Consider the following 13,015-nt stretch of genomic DNA (forward strand, 5'->3'; position numbering starts at 1 on the left):
CTTTTCTGAGGTGTCACTTTTGATGAATTTCTGTTAACAACATTATTATAAAAATTCAAATATCCTAAATATATCCATACTATTTCCGAAATAAAATTGAAATATTTTCTAAAATGTCACTTTTTGTCCGATCGCGTTTTTCGAAATTGTCAAAAATTCGATGTTGAAGAAAAGTTTCTTTTTAAAACGTGAAATCAAAGGACTTTTCATAGAACATCCAATCAAAAATATTGCAATACATGATAATATCTTCTTTTATTACGATGTTGATGGCTATATCAAAATATTTGATGCAATTAAAGACGTAAACGATACATTCAACAAACCATTTACAATAACTTCTTTTCCCATTGATATTGCGTTAAATGGAGCTCATACATTTGGTGCAGTTTCATTTAATGGTGGAAGTATTGTAATATTTGATTTAATTGAACGCAAAATTTGGAAAACATTAAACAGGGTTACCGGAAAATCATTAAATCACATACTCTTCCTCAAAGATGACTGCATTATCGCTGTAGATGAAGCAAAAAAATTAATAAAATTCGTAATGAAAAACAGTTTCATTGGAGCATCAGTTGAAGAAATTAAGATATGCAGTTTCGCAACTACTCCTCTGCATTTTATCATTCCTCCAATTTTTAAATCTTCCGAAAATTACTCTGGCTTGGCCACACAGTCTTCGTGCTTATCCAGCAAATACTATGGAACTGTAGGAATCTCATTTCCTTCAAAATTCATTCTCGCGCAAGTTCTAAACGATTTTTCAATTATTGTCGAGTTACCCTTCGAAAACTCGATTCCTGCCTTATACCTTACTGATTCTGAGACATTATATGTTGCATTGGGTACACAGGATCAAGTCGTTATCTATAAAATCTGCGCAATTAACTCAATTAAACCAGAATTCATTTGTTTTGAGTCAATTCAACAGAAACCGATTTACATGAGTTTCTTATCGCAATCTATACTTGTTGCTGTCTATTCTGACCTTACTTGCACCGTATTTATGTTTAATCAAAACAGAAGATTCGAATCTTTTATCGACGTCAAAGGAAAACTCGTTACAACATCCGAAAACATAGGTGTCGTAGCTGATGACGCAATTTGGACCTTGTATTTCCATACTTTTTCTGATAAAATGGACCAATTAAGGTTAATGCACGATATTCGTGGCGCTTTAGCACTTTGCAGGCTTGCAACAATCGGAGATGAAACAGCAGGCATTGATTTACCATCAGGAACCGAAATGCGGAGTTTAATTATCGAAAAAGAATTATCTCCTCTCTTGGATGAGGACATTCGCAACAAATTAAAGGAGAATAAGGACAAGGCTGATGAATTGATCACGTATTTGATCGATTTGTCCAGAGAATTGAACATGAATGAATATATGATTAATTATGCGATGAAAATCTTCGAAGAATATGGTCTAATGGAGTTGTTTGTTACAAAGATTGTTGAAAATGATCCGAAACAACAATTTTTCTTTGTTAATGAAAAATTTTTTGATTATGTCATAAAATTTTCCAAAAACATCGCAAATGTTGATGATTTCATACTTAGTTTACCCTCAAAATTTGCAAATCCAAACAAAATTTTGGAATATTCTTATGAAAATAACAAACCTTGGCTTTCTGCAAGAATTTACGCCTACAAACTCAATGACTACTTATCAGCAATCAAAACTTTGAGTTCCATTGATGATTTCGAGACAATTTCAAAAATTTTATTATCAATTTCAAAAATTTCGATTTCTCAGATGTCAGAAATCATTTCATGGCTTTGCTCATCATCAAAGGAAAACAGATTTCCATTCTTGTTCAAACTAATAACAAAAGGAAAAGAAGTTGACGAAATTTTAAGAAATTTGTCACTTTTTGTGTCAGAAAACAACATTCCCTTTGATATTTCTACATTTTTAACAGCAATATTATATGTATTAAGTTGTTTGAACGTGAAATCGACTGACAGATTATGGAAAGTCTCAGAAGAAATCATATCGAAAAATATTGTGAAAATTCCAACTTTTCTTTTAGATTTTGTTTTGCGAAACATATTCACGAAAGAGTATGTTGAACCAGACATGAGAGAAGTAACACTCATGAGCATCTTGACAATGGATTTATCTGCAAAATTCAAAATGAATTTGTTACCTTTAATTTTGAGTTTTCACTTCAAAAATGCAAAACAATTTATTTTGTTAAATTGCGGGGATTACGATGTAATTTTAAAGAACTATATAATGGAAAGAGAATCTCCAATGCCGTATTTGTTGAAGCAGTCAAGATTTAAAGACCAAGAAAATGAAAATCTTTTATTGGCAATTGCAAAAAATTCTTTGGGAATTTTGGAAATTGACAAACAAAATTTTGTCACTTTTTTGCTGGAAAATTACCAAAATTCTTTAGATTTTATTTTGGAAAATATCGATGGTTTTCATGCCCAAGGATGTTTAATACATGAATTACTTAAAAAAGATAAAAAATTGAAGTTTACAAAAATGGTTATTGTAAACTATTCAATTTACTTAAATTATTATTATCCTAATGAAATCAAGGAAATAATAGAAAACTACAGTGATGTTGACTTTAGTTTATTAGTCAATCATTTAGTTAAACAAAGGAATTTCGAATTAGCAATTAAAATCTGTTCAAATCAAGAAATCAAAAGAAAATTAATTGTTACTTTTATAAGGGAAGAATTGTATCAAATGAAATTATCTTCTTTGATGATAGCTATACATGAATACAAGGATGAATTGGACTTCGCTTCAAGCAGAGCTGTAATTAGATCCCTTTCAATTCCTTTGATGAATTTGGCTGAAAATAAAAATGAAAAACAGTTGTCACTTTTATCGAATGTAATTGAATTTACACATAACAGTTTACAGGATAATTTCTCTGTTCCTAACTTTATTTTTGTTGTTGAGAAGTCGTTGAATGAATCTAAATACTACGACATGAGAAAAGAACTTGCAATTTACATGTCTGGAATAGAAAGAGATATTGATTGTAATTCTGAATTAGTTTCGAAACACAAAGAACTCTGTACAACATTTATTAATGTTGAATTTAACACTAATGATGAAATTAGTGAAGAAGAAAGAATTTCTAAAGAAAATTCTGAAAAAGAAAGGAAACAAAAAGAAGAACAAGAAAAAGAAAGAATTCGAAAGGAACAAGAAGAAAAAGAACGTTTAGAGAGAGAAAAGAAATTAGAAGAAGAACGAATTGCTAAAGAAAAGAAAGAAGAGGAGGAAAGATTGGCCAAGGCTGAAAAAGAACGTTTAGAAAAAGAAAGAAAAGCAGAAGAAGAAAGGAAACAAAAAGAGATGGAAGAACAGCAAAGACTTGAACAAGAAAGAAAAGAAAAAGAAGAACAAGAAAAAGAAAGAATTCGTAAAGAACAAGAAGAAAAAGAACGTTTGGAAAAAGAAAAGAAGTTAGAAGAAGAAAGACTTCTTAAAGAAAAAGAAGAACAAGAGAGAATTGAACGAGAAAAGAAACAGAAAGAGCTGGAAGAACAGCAACGTTTGGAAAAAGAAAGAAAATTAGAAGAAGAAAGAATTGCTAAAGAAAAAGCCGAAAAAGAGAGAATAGAAAAAGAAGAACAAGAAAAACTTGAGAGAGAAAGAAAAGCAGAAGAAGAAAGGATACAAAAAGAAAAAGAGGAGGAATTAGAAAAAGAAAGAATTCGTCAAGAAAAAGAGAGAATTGAAAGAGAAAAGAAAGAAGAAGAGGAAAGATTAGCTAAAGAAAAGAAGGAAAGAGAGGAGCAAGAAAGAAAACAGAAAGAACTTGAAGAGCAGCAGAGATTAGAAAGAGAAAGAAAAGCAGAAGAAGAACGAAAGAGAAAAGAACAAGAAGAAAAAGAGAGAATTGAAAGAGAAAAGAAATTAGAAGAAGAAAGACTTCGTAAAGAAAAAGAAGAACAAGAAAGAAAAGAAAAAGAACGTCTTGAAAAACTTAAGAAAGAAGAGGAAGAAAGAATTGCAAGAGAAAAGAAAGCTGAAGAAGAAAGAAAACGTAAAGAGTTGGAAGAGCAACAACGTTTAGAAAAAGAAAAGAAAGAAGAAGAGGAAAGAATTGCTAAAGAAAAAGCAGAGAAAGAACGTTTAGAAAGAGAAAGAAAAGCAGAAGAAGAAAGGAAACAAAAGGAGCTGGAAGAACAGCAGAGACTAGAAAGAGAAAGAAAAGAAAAAGAAGAACAAGAAAAAGAAAGAATTCGAAAGGAACAAGAAGAAAAAGAACGTTTAGAGAGAGAAAAGAAATTAGAAGAAGAAAGACTTCTTAAAGAAAAAGAAGAACAAGAGAGAAAAGCTGAAGAAGAAAGAAAAGAAAAAGAACGTCTTGAAAAGCTTAAGAAAGAAGAGGAAGAACGAATTGCAAGAGAAAAGAAAGCTGAAGAAGAAAAGAAACAAAAAGAACTGGAAGAACAGCAACGTTTGGAAAAAGAAAGAAAAGCAGAAGAAGAACGAAAGAGAAAAGAACAAGAAGAAAAAGAGAGAAGAGAAAAGGAAGAACAAGAAAAACTTGAGAGAGAAAAGAAATTAGAAGAAGAAAGGATACAAAAAGAAAAAGAAGAAAAAGAAAGAAAACAAAAAGAGGAAGAAGAAGAGAAAAACAGTAAAGAAAAAGAAGTAAGTTCTGAATATGAAGATTCAGAATCATCTGTTTCTCTGCCAGTTGCAGTTAAGAGCAGAGAAATTGAAGTAGAAGATGATGATGAAGCTGCTCTTCTCGATGATCCAGGAATGGAAGATGATGGAAATGAAGAAGGATACGAAGAAAATTCTGATTTTTATGATGATGATGACGATGATGACGAAGGACTTTCTGTTCTCACAAAAGTTGTTGAAGAACCACCTCCACAAACTAAAAAGGCTGCAAAAGAATACTCCTCTGATGAATATACATCAAGTTATACTGCATCAGAGTCGGAGTACTCATCTAGTTATACTGACTAATGTAAAAATTTTATTATTTATTAACAATACAAATATTAGCTTGATTTTGTTTACTCAACTTTGAATTATTCTTAAAATTTGGCAGATCTTGTATTGAATTAGTCTCAAAATTCTGATTAGAAGCGAATTGACTGTTTTTTATCATTGCATTGGCTTTTTGAAACGAATAAGTCAATGTTATCATTATATCAAGAAAAATGAAATTCAGAATCTTTTGAAATTACAACCAAAACTGATTTTAGTGTTAGCAAAAGTTAGCCACAATATAGGGACTAAATGAAGTTTAATTCTATACATAATAAAATTTTTATTTATAATAATTATTAATCTGAGCCATAAACGCGGCCCGATTTCTTAACACAAATAATAACAACGACAATGATAATAACAAGAACAAAAACAGATGCAACAACAATGACAGCAATAGCCCATACAGGAAAGTTCTTATTTTTCTTCTCTATATTTTTCGTGTCTTCTTTGACTTGATCTGCTGTTTTAACAGCATCTTGACCAAGAAGAACAACTTCTAGATCATTTTCAAAGAGCATTCTCTCTGATCCTGATGGTCGATCTCCTATCTTCTCAAACTCCACTACAGCGTCACCTTCAATGGATAACTTAGCCTTTCCACTTTTATAATATTCTTCATTAAATTTGTTATAATCAGCATCAGATATCGAAAAATGTGATTCTGTAGAAAATACCGTTGCATTAGATAAAGTATCATATCCTTCTGTTTTAACTTCAAGATAAATTTTATTATTTTTAGATGGATTAATATTCTTATATACAAAAACTTCATTGTTGTATGTTACTATAGTTTTATCATTATCATCTTCTTTCTTGTATGACAGATTATATTTTACTTTTTTAGAAAATGATCCTGATGCCTTTGTTGAAAAATAACTTAAATATCTTAAATCAAGTATATTAATAAATTCATCTTTTGGTTCTTCGAAATAACCAACTTCTGATGGATAAACCGAAGCAATTTGAAGTTTGCATCCATCTGATTTGTCAAGGCATTTGATTTTTGAATAGACATTGCTTGTTGTAGTTTCATTAAATGTAACTGCAAGTGGATTGTTGACTGAGATCAGACCATTAAAATTTTTAGTTTGTATATTCTTGAACTTAGCTTCAACTGAAAAATCGGTTTTATTACTTGCAATAAAATAAGCACCTGAGGTACAAAATTCTTGATTAGGTTTCAAATTGATATAACCACTGAACTAACTGACGAATTCGCAATCAGGAAAAGCAGGATTTTCAGATTCTTCATGTGCGATTCTATTTACAGCTAGAGTTTGGCGATTGAGATTTGAGTCGTAAATTTGTTACTCTGAATAAATTAAGTTTCAACAGCACCAATGGGCAGGCATGTATTGATGTTATCAAGAATATTTCATCATTTCCAAAACAACTTGCAACGTTTTGATTTAATCATTTCATTCATCTTTCAGTTTCATTTCATAAAAGCTTCATGTTATAATAGAGCAGATGAATAATAGCAAATGCACAAGAACATTTTTCTCTGATTTTTAAATCATTGTCAAAATAATTTTTGTATCAAATTGATTTCGCCGAATTTAAGTTAAAATGCGGATTTCAAATTTGAGATCGTTTGCTAAATTATCTTTCTACTTTAAAACTCAACATTTACTTGTTTTTACATCAATATTTGTGAAATTAGCTGAAATCTCGAAAAATAAAAAATTACTCAAGTTCATCATCTTATAAAAATTAATAAAAATAATATATTTTTATAGTTAGAAAATTAAACTAAAACTACTTCTGAAACTTCAGTTTCATATTTTTTGGATCTTCTCTTTTTGATTAAAATAAAAGCAACTGCAGCAGCAATAATCAATAATATAACTATTACGGCTACAAATATACAAATTATTACCTTAGTATGTCCTTTGTTATCTTTTCTCTCAGAATTTTCATCAGAAATATAGTTGGATTTATAGTATTTGATGTGTTATCAGAAGGTGAAGGATATGGAGTTCTAGAAGGAGGTGGAATGTCACTAACATTCACTTTTGTGGGACCTATAATATAGATAGGATCCCATGTCAATGTGAGTGAAGAACCATAGTTTAAATTCAATGAATCTCCAACTAAATCAAATGAATCATGTATCTCACCTTCAAAATAGATGTACTTTGGTAGTTCATCAAATGACCACAAACACCAACCATCCAATCCATCATTTCGCTTCCAATGGAAAATACCCCACTCTTCATTCTGAGAGAAATTGAGATCACTATCCATGACAGAAGTTGGAGGCATCGCTCTTACCATTGCCTTATGTGCTAAAAATGCTTTCTTTGGTATCTGTCCAGGTTCTACTATTCCGGAAAAGTGTTCTGGATTCAGATTTGATTTCTTATCAGATTCAATTGCTATATTTTGGAATTCGTACCAGAAAACTTTCTCAACACCAGCATGATAAGATAAGAAGTGCTGCATTGGAACTGATCGAGCCTGTTCATTTGTACTATCATAGTTGTGAGTATTTGGATGTACATGTGTTGTTGAAATTACAATGTTTCCTTTATATTTAGAATGTGGACGAATAATTGCTGCACCTGATTTTTCATTTTCATTAACGCCAACGATTTGAATAAATTCATCTCCTTCAGCCTGATTACAAGGAATAATGAAGCGATCAATCCAATTTTGTCCAGATCCTGTATAATACCCATTTGAAGGATAATAATCATTCATCCTTCCATTTGTTTGGTATCGAGAAAGATCAGCTGGTCTCGGATGATATTTTCCATTCCAATCTGGTTCAATACAGAATTTCCATTCTTTAGAATAGTTCTCAGCTAGCCATTTGCTTGGGTATTCGCATTTCTTCTTTGTTTCATTCCATTACCATGTATAATAGAATGAATATCCTTCATTCACATATATTGTGCCTCCATTTTTAACATATTCGAAAACATCATCATATATGTTCAAAGGGAACATTTCTCCAAATGGTAAGAAAAGGATAGGATATTCTTCAACTTTAATGTTTTTAATTGTCTTAAGATTGAATTGTTTGACTTTCTTTCCAAAAACTGCTGATAATGTTGAAGGAATTACATTATAAGGATGATTCATTCCAAATTCATCTGAGCTGAATTTTGCATCAAAAAACATTGCAATGTTTGGAATCTTACCATCAAAGAGGATGTTTGAACTAACATTCAAGATCCATTTGTAATAATCATACCAAGCAATGTATGGTGTTGACATTCCCATCTCAGTAATCCATAGAGGAACATCTTTACCATATTTTTCTTTGATATGCCTTGGCCATCCTTCAAGCATATTCTTAAGTCTTCTCATTTGTCCAAAATTAATGAATTGATCTGTATAAGGGTGAAGCGCCATTATGTCAAAAGAGTTGACAGCTCCAGGGACTTTCATTGTTTCATCAAACCAGTTCATATTTGCTAAACCAATTCCTGCATGAATTAATTTGACTGAACTATTAATTGAATTAAGAACTTCTTTTGCTTTAACCATCTTCTTCATAAACCAAGATCCATCTGGATTGAAATCAGGTTCGTTTTCAAATTCAATATAGCCATGATCTTGATATTTTGTAAAAAATTTCCTTGCGAAATTTTCAAACTTTTGCATTTTGATATTTTCATCTAGATTCTTAAACCACCATGGTTCAGAAATAAAAATTGGGAGAACATGCTGATTATTTGGTTTGAACGCATTATCAATGATATCATATGTTCCAAAATCAACTTACCCTTCATTTGGCTCCATATATGCCCATGCATAATCTGTTCGGACCCAATCTGCTCCTGCTGATCGAATATAATCAACTTCAGAAAAGTTCCATTGATTATCTTGTGTTCTTAATTCATCTTGATGGAAGCACATTCCATATTGAGATTGATAACTTTCCTTTGTTGAACTAGAAAACGCAAATAAGCTCTGAAATAGCATTAAAGAAAAATGACCCGATATTTGAAATATTGTGAATTCAAATTCTGACTGACAAAAGAATAAATTTATTTAAAATATGTCAGTAAGCATTTCAACAATGGATGAATTGAATCAAGAACTTTTTCAATAAATTTTTCAATGAGAAATATTGATCAGATTCTTATCATACTAAAACAAATGCATTATAAAATACATTAGTATGCATTTATTCCAAAAGATACATGAATCTGATTATTCCATTCAATAAAATTGATAAGTTAAGAACTGTCAGACATTTTTTTGAGAGGTGATTCAAAATACGCTCCTTTTAAATTTTAAATTTCATATAACTCGCAGTCTAAATGATCTAAGGTAGTACTCTTGATTAATTTATCCATGTAGAACGGGAGAAGCTCTGGTGAGGAGCATTACCTTCGTTATCGAAGAAACTTCATATGGGCAACATTTAGTACTTCACTGGTCTCCTGATTCCAAGAGATGTTTCTGAAATTTATTGAGATATATTAGTTGAATTTTGAAATCTTGAATATTTACTAAGCATTTATAGTGAATTTATATTATATTTCATCAACAGATATTAATTGCTACCGCAATATATCATATTTCAGAATTTTTTTTGTAATTTTAATTTAAAGAAATTTCTATTTGATAATATGAATGAAAATATATTATTTTTTATCTAATATATTAATAATCAATCTTAGATCATCAATAAAATAGCACTTACTCATTATTGATTAAATTATCATTTTTTTCATTGATTCCCAATAAATCAAGATTAGCACAAGGAAAATTGTTAACACACTGTTATGTGTATTACTTTCAATTATACCATTCATTAATTTACAAAAACAAGTATTAGTTTGCCAATACTTAATTAATTAAGGCTTCAGTAACAAGGGAAAATTTTTCGAGTCTTTAACTAAAAATGTTCTTTTTTTATTTTGAAAAGATATAAATATGAAGATGAAATTTCAACATGTTGGATATGCTTACAAGAATTCGATAAACCACAATCATCTTTGAATGCAATTGAAGGAATCTTACCTTGCTCAATAATGATCTTCTGAGCATTTGATGGAGCTGAGAAAGATCCGCACTTGCGAAGAAGATTGCAGCCATCAAAAGCCTGGTCTCCGATTGTTTTGATGCTTGATGATGAGAAGAAGACGAGATTGAGGTTTTTGCAGTCTTTGAATGCTTGGTAGTCTATCGTCTGGATATTTTTGCCATTGAAGAAAACTCTGACAAGTGATGGGCTGCCCATGAAAGCGCATTGACTAATTGTTTTCATTGTCATCGGAACAATGAAGTTCTTGACTCCACTGTAAGGAAGGAAGACAATAAGATTGGTTTGATCGTAATCTGTGAGTGCGCCATTCTCAAAACGATATTTGTTATCCATTGTAGGTAATATGATTTCCGTGAGACTGAAGCATTCGTAGAAGCAGCCACCATCAACTCTCGATAGAATGCAATTGCCACCCATGTAGACGGTGGAAAGAGAAATGCATGACTGGAATGCAAAACCCTGAATGCTTGTGAGAGTATTTGGAATGGTGAAACCCTGGAGAGATGTGCAACCATCAAATGCATATGGACCAATCACTGAGACTCCGATCTTCAGGTTCAGTTTTTCCAGAGATACGCAGTACTGACAAAGCTGCTGAGGAATAAAAGAGCTAATTGTTAGTTCTTTAATTGATGAACCCATAAAAGACTTAACGTCAACTGTGCAGCCACTGTGTGCCAGATTTGCTGAACTGAGACCGCTGTAGTAGAATGCATAAGCACCAACAGAAATCAGATTGGTCATGCCAGAGATGCCAATATCTCTAATGAGTGGACAGTACGCGAAAGCATACTCCCCAATTCTCTCAATTGATGAAGGAAGGGTGATGTGTTCAAGATTTTGACAGTTATTAAAACAGTAGTTTGGAATGTATTTAATCTTGTTTCCTTTGAATGTAACATTCTTCAGAGATCCGCAACTATCGAATGCATTTTTCCCAATAGAGACTAATCCTGGGGAAAAAATAATGGATCTAATAGTAGAAAAGCGAAAGGCCTGATATCCAATAGATATGTTGTTTTCAGAATCTTCGCTCTGGAAAGTAACGTCACGAAGTTTTTTCTTATAAAATGTGAGATCACCAATACTTTTGCAGTCACTTATAATCGAAATATCATTGTCAGTATTTGATCCTGTGTATAAAATCAATGTCTCTTTATTGTCTTTATATGTGAGGAAAGTTTCTGAATAAAATGATGAACTCAAAGAAGTTATGTTAATTTCACCCGTATTACTGAAGGCTCCATCACCAAGCTCTGTCAATGTTTTAGGAAGTGTTATTGATTTAAGCGAATAACATCCTGATAAAGCTCCAGGACCTATTGATGTCAAATTTTGAGGAATGTTGATTTTTTTAAGATTTCCACAATCAGCAAACATATAGCCAGGAATTTTTTTGATATTTTCGCTTAATGTTACTGAAGCTAATTTAACACAACCTGAGAACACACGTGTTCCAATTGATGTAATTTGATCTGTGAATGTAAATTCTGTTATTTGAGAGCCACAAAAGCACCAATCTTCAATAGTTGTCACATTTGATGTTAAAATAATTTTATTTATATTGCCACCTCTGAAAGCAGAATTACCAATCTTTTTGATGAAAGTTGGAACTTGATATGTTCCAGTAAGCGCCGAACTTACATAAAATAAAGTTGAAGAATCCGATCCAGAAAAAATAGAAGTTCCATCAGTTGTATAATACGGATTTCTGCGATCAATACTAATACTAATAATTGGACAACCTTGGAGGCAAGATCCATCTACCATTTTTAATTTCGAAGGTATCGTAAAATATTTTAATTTAGAACCTGCAAATGCGTCTGTTCCTATATTAGTTAAATTAGAGTTTTGGCCAATTGAAACTTCTGTAATTCCTGAAGATTGGAATTCATTGTAATCAGTGCTAACCCATCCAGGAATAATTTCAAGAGAATCAGGAAAATCTATCCTTTGTAATGAATAAGTGCAAAAGAAACAGCCTGCACCAAGAGCTTTGATACAAGGTGGCATTATTATTGTTTTTAATTTTTGACAGTTAGAAAATGCTTTATTGTTTAATTTTAATAATTTTGTGCACTCGCCCATATCCACTGTAACTAATGCTGATTCTGAAAAACAGCCATAACAAAGAGATTCTAACAAACTCCCTTTGCCAAATATAATAGACGTAATCGTATTTCTGCATAAGTAGAATGGACTTAGTTCAACCCTTGTACCTCCTTGAATCGTTGTACACTCAGAGAGAATTGTGTATTCTCCGCTGAGTTCTTTTGGAGCAGATTTAAGAATTGTCTTATCATCTGAGTATGTAACACCTCTTTTATCACTAAATGCAAGAAAAAATAAGAAGATATTACTCAGATAATAAAGTAATCAATCAAATTGAAAAAACTAACCTTAAAACAGTATCCAAATCAATACATCTAAATTTACTGCAAAAAAATTGAGAGTGAAGTATCATTCTTTATGAATAGCAGAAACACTATCCATCATTAGATCACCTAGGAAACAAAGTTTTCCACTCTAAAAATATTTGATAATCAAAATTTGATAAAAATCAGGTTTTTTACCTTGGGGTATGTTTCCCAGCACTTTTGCACCAGAACCACTATAAAGAACTCTCTAAATAAAGTTGACACATATCTATTGAAAGACATTGAATTTAGTTTTGAGAAGACATTTCTCTGAAATTTTGAAATGAATAGAAATTTAAAAGCGCAAACAAATATGTATTTTTAAAATATTGGTATAGATCAATATGAAAATTTTTGAAATTTTGAATAGGAAATTTAATTTAAGCTTTAACATATGTATTTAAATAGTAAACATGACAGATAACAAATTGGATTAATGAAATGTGAAATTTATCCAATAAAATGTTTTGAATGAATAAAGTTGCATTATATGCCAGAACACTAATATACATGAATTATACAACATGCTTAATAAGTGATCTATATAAGCATAATGACTTTAAACGAAATAATCATATCAAAATTTGAATCTGA

The 13,015-nt window shown here is 31.0% G+C and overlaps 5 protein-coding genes across 5 annotated transcripts, besides 1 other annotated feature; 1 reads left to right on the top strand and 4 right to left on the bottom strand.

The window, feature by feature from the left end:
- Positions 1-4: 4 nt before the first annotated feature.
- Positions 5-42: a mobile genetic element.
- Positions 43-160: 118 nt separating this feature from the next.
- On the top strand, positions 161-4,996 carry TVAGG3_0666740 (RNA recognition motif-containing family; the record flags this gene model as incomplete). The annotated part of the gene is made up of 1 exon (XM_001317889.1): positions 161-4,969. One exon carries the CDS (start codon positions 161-163, stop codon positions 4,967-4,969), a length of 4,809 nt encoding a protein of 1,602 aa, XP_001317924.1.
- Positions 4,997-5,292: 296 nt separating this feature from the next.
- On the bottom strand, positions 5,293-5,517 carry TVAGG3_0666750 (uncharacterized protein; the record flags this gene model as incomplete). Its single annotated transcript, XM_001317890.1, has 1 exon — positions 5,293-5,517. One exon carries the CDS (start codon positions 5,515-5,517, stop codon positions 5,293-5,295), a length of 225 nt encoding a protein of 74 aa, XP_001317925.1.
- Positions 5,518-6,874: 1,357 nt separating this feature from the next.
- Positions 6,875-7,702, bottom strand: TVAGG3_0666760 (glycoside hydrolase family 39; the record flags this gene model as incomplete). The annotated part of the gene is made up of 1 exon (XM_001317891.1): positions 6,875-7,702. The coding sequence occupies one exon, from the start codon at positions 7,700-7,702 to the stop codon at positions 6,875-6,877; it is 828 nt and encodes a 275-aa protein (XP_001317926.1).
- Positions 7,703-7,852: 150 nt separating this feature from the next.
- Positions 7,853-8,611, bottom strand: TVAGG3_0666770 ((trans)glycosidase family protein; the record flags this gene model as incomplete). The annotated part of the gene is made up of 1 exon (XM_001317892.1): positions 7,853-8,611. One exon carries the CDS (start codon positions 8,609-8,611, stop codon positions 7,853-7,855), a length of 759 nt encoding a protein of 252 aa, XP_001317927.1.
- Positions 8,612-9,854: 1,243 nt separating this feature from the next.
- TVAGG3_0666780 (structural constituent of cell wall) lies at positions 9,855-12,092 on the bottom strand (the record flags this gene model as incomplete). Its single annotated transcript, XM_001317893.1, has 1 exon — positions 9,855-12,092. One exon carries the CDS (start codon positions 12,090-12,092, stop codon positions 9,855-9,857), a length of 2,238 nt encoding a protein of 745 aa, XP_001317928.1.
- Positions 12,093-13,015: the final 923 nt, after the last annotated feature.

This window comes from Trichomonas vaginalis, chromosome III (assembly GCF_026262505.1).
Source record: "Trichomonas vaginalis G3 chromosome III, whole genome shotgun sequence".
Lineage (NCBI taxonomy): Eukaryota > Parabasalia > Trichomonadida > Trichomonadidae > Trichomonas > Trichomonas vaginalis.